Source organism: Antennarius striatus, chromosome 7 (assembly GCF_040054535.1).
Source record: "Antennarius striatus isolate MH-2024 chromosome 7, ASM4005453v1, whole genome shotgun sequence".
In the NCBI taxonomy this organism is placed as follows: Eukaryota; Metazoa; Chordata; class Actinopteri; order Lophiiformes; family Antennariidae; genus Antennarius; species Antennarius striatus.
The window spans coordinates 7,836,081-7,852,156 of NC_090782.1; the positions used below are offsets into that span (position 1 = coordinate 7,836,081).

Here is a 16,076-nt window from a genome sequence, read left to right on the forward strand (position 1 = left end):
CTTGAAATAAATGTTTTGTTTAAATAACTTGTTGAATATTTAATGTATTATTTCATTTAAAGAACTGTAGATTTATTTTTTAGAAGACAAATTTCTGAGCTGAACATCGTTTTTAGGGAATGAACAGTGAAAAATGCATGGGGCTGTTGAACCTGCCCCCAGTATACAGATGGAGCTTTTGTTAAATGGGTTTGAAACCTACATTTCCTCATTTCACTGATCATGTTTGGTTCAAGAATGATTTTATCAGTGTGTAGGGTTCATTGTTGGCAGTATCTTATCTGTCAAATAATTTAAATATGAATTGGAAATATTACTCTGAAGATGAAGTTAATGCACTGATTGAGCAATTTTCTTTGATTCACTTCAACAGCTGGAGCCTCTATAAAAATATGGATATAATGAAGGATTACCTTAATAATTTTAAATTTAAATTCAGTCTTGTAGCCGTTTTAGAGACTTGGCTTTGCGAAAGTAAATATTTGAATGATTGCTTAGAAGATTATAAATTATTTAAGCAAAATGGGAATAACAAAATTGGGGGAGGAGTTGCTCTATTTGTGAAACGGTATACAGTGGAAAGTCATGGACACAATGACTTTTTCGTTTGATGATCTAATGGAGCATGTAACCGTTGAAATAAGAGATGAAAAGGTAAAGAGATTTACATTGATTAGTTGTATTTATAGGACTCCTGGATCATGCATTGATGAATTTAACAAAAAAATATTAGTTCTATTCTAAAAAAACTAATCTGCTGGTATGTCAGTCAGTCATTTTCATGTTACCACCGCTACATCCGCTGCAGCGGGTCACGGGGAGCTGGAGCCTATCCCAGTGGCATAGGGCGTGAGGCGGGGGACACTCCGGGCACGACACCAGTGCACCACGGAGCCACACACAAAGACGTACAACCACGCACACACACACTCACTCCTACGGGCAATTTGGGACTGGCCAATCAACCTGAAGCGCATGCTTTTGGAGGTGGGAGGAGGCCGGAGAACCTGGAGAGAACCCACACAGACACTGGGAGAGCATGCGAACTCCGCACAGAGCGGGACTCGAACCCGGGTCCGCCGTGTTGTGAGGCGACAGCGCTAACCACTGCGCCTGCTGGTAAGTGGGGGTTTTAATTTTGATTTGCTTAAATCTTCTGAGCATGTAAAACAATATTTTGTTAATAATATATTCAGTATGGGGATGTACCCTTTAATATCTAAACCAAGTAGAATAACTAGCAGTAGTGCAACTTTGATAATATCTTTGTTAATCTAACTGACCAAAAATTTTAAGAGTGGATTATTGCTGACAGATATGTGATCATTTGCCAGTTTTTGTCATATTTGAATTTAAATTAAAGATAAATGATAAGTTTATAAGTTACAGATAATAAGACATCATAATGCAATTCAAGCTTTTAAAGTAGCACTCAGTGACCATGACTGGAGTGAGGTGGAAGACACTAATGACTCATATAACCTTTTTCTTGATACATTTATGTCAATTTATGATTATTTTTGTCCAATTAAAAAAATTAGAGTGAAACACAAAGGCAGACAGAATAAATGGATGACAAGTGGACTGGAAAAATCATGCAGAAAGAAAAAAATGCTATATAAAAAATTCATTTACCAACAGCAGAAAATGAAAGAAAGTTAATGTAGGCCCAAGTCTAGCAAGGCAAATACCACAATCACAGGTTGCAAATGAAAATCTTGGCATTCACAAGAATCCAAATTCCATGTATCTTGGGCCAGTGTGTGAGAGTGATGTGTTAGAGGTACTGTAATAAGAAAATGCAAGAGGAGGAAATCTACAGAGTAATAATATAGACATGTCAATGATGAAAGAGGTGATTCACTCTGTAGTTCAGCCTCTAACCTACATTTGTAACAGTTCTTTTAAAAATAGAATGTTTCCTGATAAAATGAAACTGGCTAAAGTCCTTCCAATCTATAAAGATGGGGACAAACAACAAGTAAACAACTTTAGGCCAGTTTCTTTACTAGATCAATTTTCAAAAATATTACAAAAAATTTTCATCATCATCAACTAGACTTTTTTTGTGTGAAAAATATAACATTTTGTATGATCAACAGTATGGATTCCGCAACAATAGATCAACATCCATTGCAGCAATGGATTTTATTGAGAATGTATCAAAGAACAAAGATAACAAAGAAAACACAACTGGAATTTTTATTGCGTTCGATACGATTTACCATGATTTACTTTTACAGAAGTGCGACTGCTATGGGATCAGAGGAGTTGTAAATTGTTGGCTGAAAAGTTATTTAAAAAACAGACATCAATATGTGGAAATCAATGGAATAGCATCACAACAGAAAAAAAAATCACCTGTGGAATAACCCAAGGCCCTGTCTTGGGGCCTACATTATTCATTCTGTGTCTAAATGATATATGCAAAGTTTATGAAATTTTAAAACTGGTCATTTTTGCAAATGATACTAATATGTATTGCTCAGGACCGGACATTTCTCAGTTAATTTCCCAGGTGGAGTCAGAGCTGATAAAATTTTAAAAAATGGTTTGATTTAAATAAGTTATCTTTAAATGAGAAAAAGATCAAATTCATGATTTTTGTATACAAAAAGTCAAGCGCAGAGGTCAGATCGATTTGGAATGGGATTGGAATTGAAAGGGTTTATGAAACAAGGTTTCTGGGAATGATCATAGATCATCAGATCTGCCGGAAGCAACATTACAGTATATCAGGAAGAAATTATCAAAGACACTTGGTATATTGTAATAAAAACTAAATACATATTGAATAAGAAATGTCTGTACATATTGTATTCGTCACTTGTGCTTCCATATCTTTCCTACTGCTGTGAAATCTGGGGAAACACATGTAAAACATACTGTATATAGATCCTCTGATTAAATTGCAAAAAAGGTCAAAAGTAATTAATAAAGTAGGGTTTCATGATCATACCAATGAACTTTTCATAAAATCAAATCTATTGAAATTTGTAGATATTGCAAAGTTAAATATGTTAAAAATTGTATTTCGAACTGTAAATAAGGACATTTCTTTAACCATTCAATCCTTTTATAAAATAAGAGAAAAAGCACATATAACCTCTGAGGTTATTACAATTTCAGTCTGTTAAAGCAAGAACAACTGTCAGACAAAGATGTGTGTCTGTACAAGGAGTGAAACTCTGGAATGATTTGGAAGATGAAATTAAGTTGATAAAAATTCCGTCTAAATTCAAAGAAAAAAAAGACGTAATTGATGGTTATGAATGTTTTTAAATTTGCTGAGGTGAAGTCAATGGATAGTGGTGAATAATTCACTTTATGTGAATGTTGTTAAAAACCAAAAGAATGTTGATGTTGTTGTGATTAAGTTGTATTGTAAAATGTATTGTGCAAACGATCCAGAGTCAACTAGATAAAACATTAAAATACCAGACATTGCACATAAAACTCCATTGGGTTACTTCTTCTTTTCTTTCACTTTTTAAATATTTGTTACAGACGTAGGGACGTTCTCCTGAGGTTTCCATACTGGAAACTACACTCCCCATGAATGATTGCGAAAAGTGGTGCGGAGCAGTTTGTGTCGTAAATTGGTTTGGTAGTGTCGTAAGTACTGTACACTTGTGATGGGCAGATGGAACAGTTTGTATCGTAAATTGGTTCAGTGTTGTCGTAACTACTGAAAAGTATTCCCGTCGAAACTGCTCGTTGTTGTTTGATTAAGTTTACTTGATATTCAGTAAATGTCTCGTACAATTGCAAAGCAACAGAATACTCAGATCAGCAGGAAACCCGCTAATATTACCATAGTTTTGGTTTGACGTCGTTTAGCTAGCTTTCAACTTGGCACTGAAGGGTTAGCTGGGCGGAACCTACTCACGTACCCGACAAGATGCTGCCCGTTGTCCTGGCAGTCATTCTGTCACTGACGGCCACTGAGCATATCCAAGACGACTGGGTGGATCCGTATGACATGTTCAACTACGATGCAAGCACCAAAACGATGAGGAAGCCTACTGAGGTCGAGTGATCTTCAATTAACCTATGAACCTACTACCAACACCTCAATGGTTGACGTGCTCTGTCACGTTGTGACTATTTAGAGGTGCTTATATGTAGATAATAAGTTGTAACTCTTGTGAGTGTCTTTTAATATAGCTGCTGTTATAGTTGCTTTATATCTCTGTACCTTATGCTCTGCTTGATAGAAGACCGTCTCACCCTCGGTTATGACCATGTGCTTGATCATAGGGGAATGTCTGGTCACTGGAAAATAATAACATAATCCAGATAAACTCTATTGTGAAGTCCTATAATGCTTTCTAAATGCAAACTGCTTGGCTCAACTTGTGTATGTATGTCTTACAGCCAGCAAACTACCCCAATGTACCGACCAAAAGAAGAGAGTATTCTCAGGACTCCATCGACACTGAGGAGACATCATGTCAGAGACAACTGGTGGATCTCCAGGCACAGGTTGGTTGTAATATGCAACTATAGGCATTTAATAAAAATAAAAACAGTTTCACAGTTAGTTCACACTGCTATGAACAGATGATGGAAATCTCATGCTTGAAATCTTTCATTAGTAAATGTAGTGTTCTTTGCCTTCATTTTTTTTTTTTTTTGCAAGTGCTGTGCAGGCATGCAAAAGAAACGCAAGATAAATTAGAAAGCCACATAATAAATAGAAAATGGGATTGTAAAAATCTCAAATAAAACACAAGTCCTGCCATGAGCACTGGAGACATTAGAGACACGGTTTTGCTTGTTTTTGATAGTGGGAGAAAGTAAAGTCCCCCTGAAATGATGTGCATGAGCTCTGCTAAATAGTTCTGTTCCACATTTTTAAAACTTTAGCCTTTACACTCAGAGAATAAGTCACACATAACAAGTGTTGTTTTAATTTTATTCAGATTGATGAACAAAGAAGGGAAATCAAGCACATCTCTCAGCAGCCTACTTGCTCCCCGGTGTTCAAGCGTTTCCTCAGCAGACTGATGAAGGAAATAGAAAGAGTTGGTTTGGTATGTGGTCCTTTCTCATAGAGGACTGTGTCATGTGTCTTTTTCTGAACATGTCTGATCCTAAATATATTGTTGAAGCTTCTCATTTATACAATCATTGTTTTAATGTGATATCCCTGATGTATCAAGCTCCATTTAAACCTATTCAGACTAAATGCTTTTACAGCATTGTTGCACGTACAACGCGGTAAAACGGCATTGCCATGTTAATTCATGTTACATTTTCTCCTCAGCCCAGTGGCTCTGCTGATGTGTTCTATGATGCCAAAGTCAGACTGTCCAGACAATCTATAATGGAGATTCAAACACTTCTGGAGGGTGAAGAGAACTGGAGAACAGGGGCTCTGGACAATGCCATCAGTCAGATACTGGTGGATCTAAGAACACACGACTATGAGGCGTGGAGGTGGCAGTTTGAAGACACTTTTGGTGTGGACCTTAACACACTATTGAAAGTAAGCTTATTCATCAGTCTGACATCTTTATTATCCTTTCATCACAGGACAGTTGTTGTCGTTGTTGTTGATACAGGTGATTAATGTAAAATATAAGATAGATAAAATACTACCTCAATAGAACGACAAAGAAGGATTTAAGTTCCTGTCTTCTCTCTCTTCTCTCTCTCTTTCTTACTTTGCTTCTTTTTTTATTTTCAGTTTTAAAGTTACATTTTCAACACAAAATAAATGCTGCTGCTATTTTCTGCTTGGGTTCCAGATTGGGCTGTTTGTTCTGGTTGCTGTGGCCATCATATGCACTGAGTGGTGGTCAAAGGTGTCCTGGTTCATCCAGTTCAGGAGACTGTTTGCTGTGTGCTTCATAGTCAGCATTATCTGGAACTGGTTTTACCTTTACAAGGTGAAGAAAAACGCTTTTAATTCCCTTCATCCTGTTTTTTGATATACTATTTATTTTTTGAAGTTTGCATTAATGTTTTTTTTACAGACTGCTTTTGCTGATCACCAAAAAAACTTGGTGAAGCTGGACGACATCAGCGAGAAATGCACTGGAGTGAAGAAAATTGACTGGAGCGACAGCTTGAAAGGTGAGACGGGTTCGTGTTTGGATGTATGTGAGATATCATCTCTGTCCCTTTAAGAAAACGTGTGTCACATGTCCCACTACATTCTCATTAAGAAACAAAATTAATACTGTTGGACCTCTTATAACAAAAACAAAACAGGAAAAATATGGGTGATGCTCGCCCAGTTTAACCTTGCTCACTTTCCTTATTTTACTGGTAGGGTTCAATTCGTTTTTAGTTGTATAAGAAAAATACACCACAGTTACATCTGACAGAAGAGTCGTAGTTGTGGTATTCTATCAATCCAGTAAACACACTGGCTTTGATTTGATCTCCTGTTTAATTTAATTGTGCTCAATAATAGCGCAAGAAGTCCTGAACAGATCAGACACAAAAACAAGAAAACAGGAAGAGTCGCCTCTATGTGATTGATACACCTTGGCCTAGGGGCGCCAAGACACAACAAACAAAACAGGGGAGACACAGTATACAAATAGTAAATTAATTTATTAAATAAGCCAAAAAGAATGAATCAAACAAATTAATCAAAGCAAAACAAACAGATGAGGTGTGGAAGTCAGTAATCAGTGGTGTATTGTGTGCATGCATGAGTGGAATGTATGTGGGTGCATGTTGAGTGTATTAACCCAAATGTTGGAAAAAGGTGCATGAGGGAGCGGTGCCGAACCAAAGCTAGAGAAAACCAAACTGAACAGAAGTCCTCCTCCAGGGACTGGGGCGTCAGCACAGGGCCCTACTGACACTTGGCTGATTGCCACCATCAAGTGCTCTGCTCCCCAGTCAACTAAAAGAAACAGGGAGACCAGAAATTACACTCAAATACAACATAACCAAACCAACCCTAACCAAAGTAATTCTTAAAATACATATACTACCAAAGACCGCCCAAAACTAGCTTTCTACCCATGCATACTATACCATAATATTGTATAACATAAATATAATATAATATAATATAATATAATATAATATAATATACAGGGAACCGTCACAGTGAGGTGTCAGACCAGAGCTGTTTATTGTCATATTAAAGGTTACAAATTATAGATACTATTATGGACAATATAATACCTCTACTTACGAAATTTTTTCCAGAACCAATTAATTTCGTAAGTAGAGACGCGTTTTCCATGCAAATGCCCTAATCTGTTCCAAGCCCACAAAAATTCTGACAAATGTTTTATGAAGCATAAAAATGAATCAAAACATGTAAAAAATACATGTTACAATTAGATTGTTACACAATAAATGAGAGTTGTGCATAAGGTAAAAAACAAAGAATAGAGTAAAGAATAAAAATGATGGTCATTTACCTTTTAACTGCTGTCCTCATTGTTTTTTGCCCTCTTTGGTTCATGCGCTCTTGCCTCACCATGCTGAACAACAGAGTGAATTCCAGTCCTCCTTTTGAACTTCTCCAACCACCCACACACTGCCTTAAACTCCTTAAACTTCCTTATATTTTAATGACGTGGCGATTGTAGGTGCATTACAGCCATATTCTTTGGCGAGATCAACCAAATGCATCCCTTTTTCATGCTTTTTTATTATCTCTTGCTTTGTTTGTAAGGACAAAAAAACTATTTTCTTCTCCTTTTCTTTTCCTCTTTTCTCCAGCACTTTCTTGGGGTCCATAGCGAATACTCTAAAACTTAATATATTTACGTAAAACTATCGGAACACCTCATGAGTCGAGGTCTGAAGGACGAGTACGCTGCATAGACACCTATCTAGCTCCACACAGAGGTCCCTCTTAGCCAATAGGATGCCAGGAAGATACTAGGTAATAGCCAATGCCAGAGCAGCTATTCGAATGTTGCATTCAGGAACCTGTGGGAGCTGCGAGTAGCAGCCCATGTTGTGTTTTTACCTTTTGTAACTTGAAATTTCTTTCATAACTAGAGGCAATATTTTCCTGTTGAGGCGTTTCGTAAGTAGAATATTTTGTATGTAGAGAAATTCGTAAGTAGAGGTACCACTGTATGTGTTTTTTTTTTCCCCCAGAGCTATTCAGAAGCAGTTTGACACTTCAGGATGATCCTTGTAAGAAATATTATGAAGTTCTCTTTGTCAACCCTCTACTCTTGGTGCCTCCAACAAAGGTAGGACAATCTGATGACATCTGTAGTCAATACATGAACAGGTTTATACACGCTTACTAGTTTATATTTTTAGGCATAATTGATTCTAAAATATCCCCACCTATATATTTGAAGAAGCTTCCTTGAAAGTCTAATACTAATTCATTTGTTTTCATAGGTTTGGTATGAAGTCTGACACAATTGTTTTATTGTGGAATTTCCACAGGTTCCCGCTAGTAGAAACATGTTTTTATAAATGCCATTAGGAAATCGAATGTAGTATTTCACCCTATCAAATAAACAGAGGTATGTCCAGACTGTTGTTACTCGAGTAGTCCAGGTCAGTTTTGACGTGTGCAGAGGTCGCATGGAGTTAGCATCTTTAATATCTACTTGAATTACTAACAAGTCCCCTCTTTTCACTTGAGAATTAGCCATATTTGATCTCTTTCAACATTAGCGTTCTTTTAAACAGGAATTAGTCATCGGTAGCTGTGTGGAGATGTTATTGGTTCATACAAAGTTATATTTAAATCATCCCTCTCTGTTTAGGCGATCTCTATTACCATCGTGACCTTCATCACAGAACCACTGAAGCATGTTGGTGAGGGGATCAGTGATTTTATTCGAGCCCTCCTCAAGGATCTACCTGTTACCCTGCAGATCCCAGTTTTCCTCACTATAGTGCTTGCCATTGTGGTGAGGGAATTATGAATTGTCACTGGTATTCAAGCAAACAGTAAATATCACAAACTGTTTCTCCATGCTAATATGTTTAACTTGACTGCAGGTGTTCCTGTATGGCGGTGTGCAGGCAGTCTTCCAATATGGCATTGCGGCTCCTTTCCGCCACCCTCAAAAGGATCCACCTCCTCCAAGGCTGCAGCAACAGCAGCATCTTGAAGAGATCGAGGACCACCACTACTCAGCTGGAGGAGACACACCACAAAACTCCATGAGGCACGGAGTCAATGGTGGGAGACTACACCGGAACCAAGTTCATCATAGGCGTCTCAACAAACCCAGGGTAGAGCTAGCCAAGGCAGTTGTGGAAACACTCAACACTGCTGAGCAACCCTCCACTGAGGAGGAGGAGAGCGATGCTCTGCAATGTGAGGAAGAGCAGAATCTCTCTGGTGACTTAGATTCAGAAACCCAGCCCGAGACACAAGAAGACCCGGTAGGAGCTGACGTGAGCACAGCTGGTGTTAAGTCATTTCGGTCCAAAACGAAACCCACTCAATCGCATTCATCGCAGCCGGAGCCTAGATCCCTGAAAACATCTGAAAATGTTTGTAAAGATGAACCGAGGAACAGCAGTGTATCAAAACCCCAGTCAGCAGAAAGACAGCCATCACTTCACAAACAGGCGAGTTTTTAAAATACATGAAAGCTAAATAAAAGAAATTCTATTAGCATATGATTACATGGTGGGCTTACCCCAACATGTAATCATATTTTCTCAATTGACATCTACAGTAGTTGGTAATACTGTATTCCATTTTGTGACATATCTCTAAATCTATATATATTAGATTTATGAATAAATTATTTCTGCAAGACAACATGAACTATAGTAATGTTGTTTCTGCAGGACCTGGAAGTCTCAGTTGAGGACAGGGCTTCCTCAGACTCACTGGGACAAGTTGAAACTATTGGGGTTCCCGTTCAGGAGTCTTCTCCAATAGCAGCGGAGTAAACTTCGTGGATCGTCTGTCATTGGGACTTTTTCATGTGCAATGGAAACGTCAATGCCAAGGAGGTCTTGACAACCTTGGATTTTTCAACTCTGTGTATTCCAAGAGGTTCTCATCAACTTTAACGTTGCTGCTGTGCAGTCAAAGCACCTTTTCCTTTTCCTGAGAGGAGTCTCCTTTACCGTTTGCTGAAGCAGCTTTGTTTACCTGAGGGTTATTGATGTTCCTGTGTGCCGTACCCAACAGTTAGAATCTAACACCAGTTTGCGTCACCGCAGCCTGAAAGGACTGCAAAACCCACACTCAAAATAGATGATAGATAATTCCTGATTTGATTTGAATTGAAGGTTCATGAAAGACTTACCGTAATTACTGTAAATACAATTTCAAAGTGTTGAAATCAATGTCCACGTGCTGGTTTATATAATTATTACATATGTGTTTATTTAGAGTTTGGATGGACTCGCCTTGAAATTGTAAGTTGTCAGGTTCAACCAACCTAGAACATTTAAAACACACAAAAAGGAGAAGACAACAGTTTATATTTTTTACTCGCGAGGAGAACGGACAGAGCTGTGCTCAGTTACGGATCTCCAACCCGTTCTCAAAATGTTTCTGCCGAACCCTCTCCATTATTCACTTGGGGCGTTCCCTGTTTACATTATTTTTCTAAGGGATGGGGCAGAGAAACAGCAGTAAAACAACACCTGTGGCATGATGCCATAAAAGACTAATAAAGTCATTCTGTTTACGACATCCTCTCCTTTAAGAATGCCTCAACATCCACACTCTCCAGTGAGTCCAGATGGACACATCTGGTGGTTAGGCATTTGAACAGGATGCCCCAGCGCTTCTCCACTCATCTGCCGACCTTGATGGTGAAGGGTCCGAAGCAGTCAACTCCTGTTGACCAGAAAGGAGGCCTGTATAGGCGTAGGCGGGCTGGAGATAGATCGGCCATCTTGGGCGCTACCACAGCGGCTCTCTATTTCTGGCACTCCATACAAGCAAACTGATGCTTGTGAATGGCTCCTCTTCCCGCGATTCTCCAACACTTCCATCGGAGTTCACCGTAGACCCTTTCTGGACCTGGGTGAAGGAGGTTGGCATCGTAGCTCCTGATGAGGAGGCTGGTTAGGGGGTGTCTGGAGTCGAGAATGATGGGGTGAATAGCATCAGGTTCCAAGTCATCAGCCTGCCTCAATCTCCCTCCTACTCTGATCAGCTCGAGTGCTTGGTTGTATTCAGGGGCAAGGGAGCTGAGGTGGCTGTCCTTTGCCAGCACCTTTCCTGCTATTAGGGCCCTCAATTCTTCAGGGAAGCTGATCGCCTGGGACTGTTGTAATTGATGTCGTGCGGGATGGTTAGATGTATCTCCTTACATCGATTGCACGGTTTCTTTAAGGTGCATGTCTCCACTTTATGGGTCTGGGCACACCTGTAACAGCGGTCACCAGCTGTGGCTGGGTAAGCTTTTGGACTTTCAGACAGGAGCCCATGAAATGGCCTGTGGCATTTATCCACAAGATAAATTAGACAACTAGATTAGAAATAGAAAATGGGATTGTAAAAATCTCAAACAAAACATGAATGCTGCCTGAGCTGGAGGTAGCTGGAGACATCAGAGGCATGGTTCTGCTATATAGGGAGAAAGTAAAGTCCTCATGACATGATGTGCAGAAGCTCTGCTGAATATTTCTGTTTCACATTGTTGAAACTTTAGCCTGTAAATGAAAATATATACTTTCATAAAATAAGTCACACAGGTTTTGATTTCATTCAGATTGTTAAAAGAGCCCGAAGCACTTGGACTACTTCACCCCTGCCCTTAGGAATGGAACGTTCCGCGCCTCTTCTCCCGAGCGGTACAGTCCATGTACCCGCTGCAGTTCGCGGAGACGACGGATAAGTTTGCGGAGTGCAGCAATTACTCTAATTAAGTTCCAAACGGGTATTACAGCTATCGTTTTCAACTGTTACGTGCGTCCATAGAAATGTAAGTCATGTGCATCCGCTATTGAAATGTTTAAGATATGTTCTTTATCTGTGGAGACCATTTGCTTCCTCCCATGTGTGCTATGCGTGATCCACCAATTTAGAAACCGATCAAGGGGCTGCGGTGCGCAGTGTGGTCTCATGGCGCCACCTTGTGTCAGTGTTAGGTAGCGGTAGCATACTCCAGACAACCCTTTTTGACATTCAGCCACCTATTATGACTAGATTAACCTTTGAAAACCGATTAAAATGGCTATACACATTATCTAATCGGGTCCAAAAACAGCTGTCTCATAAACGTGTAAAAAAATGATATACAGAAACTTTTTTCTTTCAATGCATCAGATAATTTCCATTACTTCAGCCCTATCCATAGATATAAAGTTTGTTATATTTTTTATTATTATTATATATGTTTATATGGAATTTGCCATTAGAACCCTGTTTTTCCTCCAATGGGAAAAACACAAAATATGGAATATTTCCAAGTAAGTGCACAGTTTAATACTTCTGAAAAAAGATATTACAACTATTGGATGAATGTTTTTGCAGATGTGTGATCACAGACAGTGGGTCTGTTACTGGGTTGTGGGGTGATTTTGGGGTCATTGTCCTGCTGCAGACAATGAAAATCTAGTTTCATAAAAACATGTCAGCATTATTGTATATAGTCAGTCAGTCAGTCATTTTCAGATTACCACCGCTGTATCCGCCGCAGCGGGTCACAGGGAGCCGGAGCCTATCTCGGCGGCATAGGGCGTGAGGTGGGGGACACTCCAGGCACGACGCCAGTGCACCGCGGAGCCACACAAAGACATACAACCATGCACACACACTCATTCCTACGGGCAATTTGGACCGGCCAATCAACCTGAAGTGCATGCTTTTGGAGGTGGGAGGAAGCCGGAGAACCCGGAGAGAACCCACGCAGACACGGGGAGAGCATGCGAACTCCGCACAGAGCGGGACTCAAACCCGCCGTGTTGTGAGGCGGCAGCGCTAACCACTGTGCCTCCGTGCCGCCCATTGTATATATTAATATATATAATATGCATATATAATATATAAAGATATATATATATATATGTGTGTGTGTGTGTATGTATACTGTATATATATGCTTATAGTATATGAAAAATGGGAGTCAAGGGAGCATTTTTGGCCCAATCAGGTAATGTGTATACACGGTGAAAATCTGCTATTCTATACACTTTCAATGACAGGCATTAAGGAATTTAGAAAACAAATTTGAAAGAAAATTACTGGCAAAATTTCATATATTTAGCCTGTCAATTGACTGATTTATTGGGAGAGAAACGCATAAAAACAACAAAAATGTCCTTTTTTGGACCAAACAGTTCTCGAGGGTTTAGTAGTTATATGTATGTATTTCTGACAGTAATTTTTCCTCTTTATTCCTCCCTTTTTAGAAACCACAAGCTTAGACAAATCTAGCCAGTAATGTTTCTGTACACTCTGTCCAGCCTCTTTGACAACATTAAAGTGTTCAACCGGAGCTTCTGGACTCGCAGTGATTTGGTTGTGATTTCTGGAAACCAAGTTGATGAAAGAAGCCATTGTCTGCGTACTATTTTTATTTTACAAATTGATGAACAAAGGATGGAAATGAAGTGCATCTCTGAGCAGCCAACTTGCTCCCCTGTGTTCAAGTGTTTCCTCAGCAGACTGATACAGGAAATGGAAAGAGTTGGTTTGGAATGTGGTCATTTCTCAGAGGATTGTGTCATGTATGTTTTTATCAAGCTCCATTTAAACCTATTCAGACTAAATGCTTTTACAGTATTGTTGCACGCACAATGCAGTAGAAGGGCATTGCCATGTTAATTCATGTTACATTTTCTCCTCAGCCCAGTGACTCGACTAATGTGTTCTATGATGCGAAAGTCAATCTGTCCAGACAATCCATTACAGAGATCGAGATACTTTTGAAGGGTGAAGAGAACTGGAGTACAGGGGCTCTGGACAATGCCATGAGTCACATAATGGTGGAAATAACACACCAGTATGCATTGAGTTCCAGATTGGGCTGGTGGCCATCCTATGCACTCAGCTGAAGTCAATGGTATCCTGCTTCATCCAGTTCAGGAGACTGTTTGCTGTGTGCTTCATTGTCAGCGTTATCTGGAACTGGGTTTACCATTATAAGGTGAAGAAAAATGCTTTTAATTGCCTGTATATGTTTTTTTAAATATTCTATTTATTTAGGTATATAGGTTAGAAATAACTTAGACGTTTGTATTCAATGCATGAACAGGTTTTATTATGCTTATTAGTTTATATTATTAGGCATATATGTTTCCAAAATGTATAAAACATATATTTTCATAAATGCTATTGGCAAAAGGAATGAAGTATTTCACCTCAATGTACAATCAGAGGTATGTTCAGACTGCTGTTACTCAGGTCCAAGTCAGTTTTGACCTGTGCAGCGGTGGCATGGAGTTAGCATCTTTCATCTCTACTTGAATTACTAACAAGCCCCCTCGTTTCACTTGAGAATTATCCAATCAAAATATGGGATAATGGGGTGGCATCTGAAGGGGCCAATCAGATTTCCGAAGCAGACAGCACTACCTGGTCCTGTATGGAAGCGTTTTGCATACAAATTTGATCTTGTTCAACGTTGGCATTCTTTTAGACAGGAATAAGTTCTCAGTAGCTGTGTGGAAATGTTATTCGTTCATACAAAATTTTGCTTTCATCATCCTTCTCTGTTTAGGCGATCTCATATACCATTGTAACCTTCATCATAAAACCACTGAAGTATGTTGGCAAGGGGATCAGTGGTTTTATTCGAGCCCTCAAGTATCTACCGGTTATCCTACAGATGCCAGTTTTCGTCACTAGTGCTTGCTATTGTGGTGAGGATTCCTTATGAGTTGTCAATGTTATTTAAGCAAACAGTAAATATCACATACTGTTTCTCTATGGTAATATATTTAACTTGACTGCAGGTATTGATGTTTGTGACTTCTCTCCTGCCTTCGAGGGGATCCACCTCCTCCACGCCAGCAAGAACAACAGCATCTTGAAGAGCTAGAGTAATGTTAATACTAAGTTCCAACATTGCACCTTTTAGAGCAGTCCAGGTGTGCTGTGGGGTCCTAGCGGAGATGTTCAGCCCGGTGTGCAGCGAGTTACCATACATGATCTATGGACGTTGTTTCCCATATGAAACAGTCGTTTGAAATTAAAGTTCTGTAATGCTGCAAGTATTTGATTAAATCCAAAAAATCTGAACTATTCCCTGTGTGGTGCCTGCTCTCTGACTGGAGTTACAACTGTGGATTGGATGAGGTGGTTCCAACAAGCAAAATACAGTCCCCCCGAGTATTTCTCCAATATGAGTTGTCTCTTTATTACGCCATCAAGAATGTCCTGGTTAGAGGTTCCTGTTGAATTCAAAGTGTCAAAACCAAAACTAGTTTTTTATTTTCTTATCGTAAAAGAAATTGAGGAACTGCATATACACGGAACTGCGGTTTTGGTGGTGGACCAGGTTTCTTCCTCAGGGGGACCCTCAGTGGCTCCTGGATCATCAATTGGAAACCTGTGGGTCGCCTTGAATCTAATAACCTGATCAGTCGACTGGAGACAAGTTTGTGACAAAACTCTGACAAAGCTGACAAAAGTTGTCTTTGATGTGTGTCAGCCGTTTAACACCTACATAGTCGACCGGCAACTGTGTCCACGTGGACAATCATGGAATTATTGGTCCGATATCTGGGGAGGATTAATTCAACAAAGTAAGTTATTCTATATTCTCGATTGTTACATATTGTCGACATTTTAAATCTTGGTAGATTATTAGCGCTACCAAAAAACATGACCTAACACGCAGGATCGACTAAAACCGACTATTCACCACAGTGAACTTTTATTTGCAATCCCAGGATATTACTCAGAAACACCTCTCAATTTTTCACAGCCAGCATTAAAAACAAAATATTTAAATACAGCAGGCAAAGGCTAATTTCAGCAAACATTAAAAACGAGTTTTGGCAAACTATTGAGAAAACACTGTCGTGCTGTCACTGAGCTAACCTTGGACTTAAACCAGTCTGCACCATGAATGCAGGCAGTGTACTAAGGACATGGAGTTCTTTCTGTAATAGATGACCAGTCTAGTGCACTGAAACCCTCTGTGGACGAAAAAATCATGGAATAACTGCTATCACTTCCCTTTTTTCATTTTCATCCT

General features: G+C 39.3%; 1 protein-coding gene across 5 annotated transcripts; it reads left to right on the plus strand.

Annotated features, from left to right (window-relative positions):
• Positions 1–3,681: 3,681 nt before the first annotated feature.
• clcc1 (chloride channel CLIC-like 1) lies at positions 3,682–15,078 on the plus strand. Of its 5 annotated transcripts, none has more exons than XM_068319972.1 (13): positions 3,682–4,030; positions 4,378–4,485; positions 4,926–5,036; positions 5,270–5,491; positions 5,754–5,894; positions 5,982–6,081; positions 8,086–8,183; positions 8,715–8,861; positions 8,953–9,531; positions 9,757–13,602; positions 13,723–14,021; positions 14,595–14,736; positions 14,830–15,078. In XM_068319972.1, exons 1-10 carry the CDS (start codon positions 3,902–3,904, stop codon positions 9,859–9,861), a joined length of 1,740 nt encoding a protein of 579 aa, XP_068176073.1. In that variant the 5' UTR covers positions 3,682–3,901; the 3' UTR covers positions 9,862–13,602; positions 13,723–14,021; positions 14,595–14,736; positions 14,830–15,078. The 5 variants fall into 5 exon arrangements, with proteins under 5 accessions (XP_068176073.1, XP_068176074.1, XP_068176075.1 ...); XM_068319973.1 differs by having other exon boundaries at positions 9,757–11,855; positions 13,285–14,021; XM_068319974.1 differs by having other exon boundaries at positions 9,757–11,855.
• Positions 15,079–16,076: the final 998 nt, after the last annotated feature.

What these genes read in the sequence shown, in the direction of transcription:
- clcc1 (XM_068319971.1), top strand. Translation starts at nt 3,902, where the DNA reads ATGCTGCCCGTTGTCCTGGCAGTCATTCTGTCACTGACGGCCACTGAG. An exon ending in CTGGAGCGACAGCTTGAAAG is followed by an intron (nt 6,082 to 8,085) that starts GTGAGACGGGTT and finishes TTTTTCCCCCAG; the next exon opens with AGCTATTCAGAAGCAGTTTG. An exon ending in TCTTGGTGCCTCCAACAAAG is followed by an intron (nt 8,184 to 8,714) that starts GTAGGACAATCT and finishes CTCTCTGTTTAG; the next exon opens with GCGATCTCTATTACCATCGT.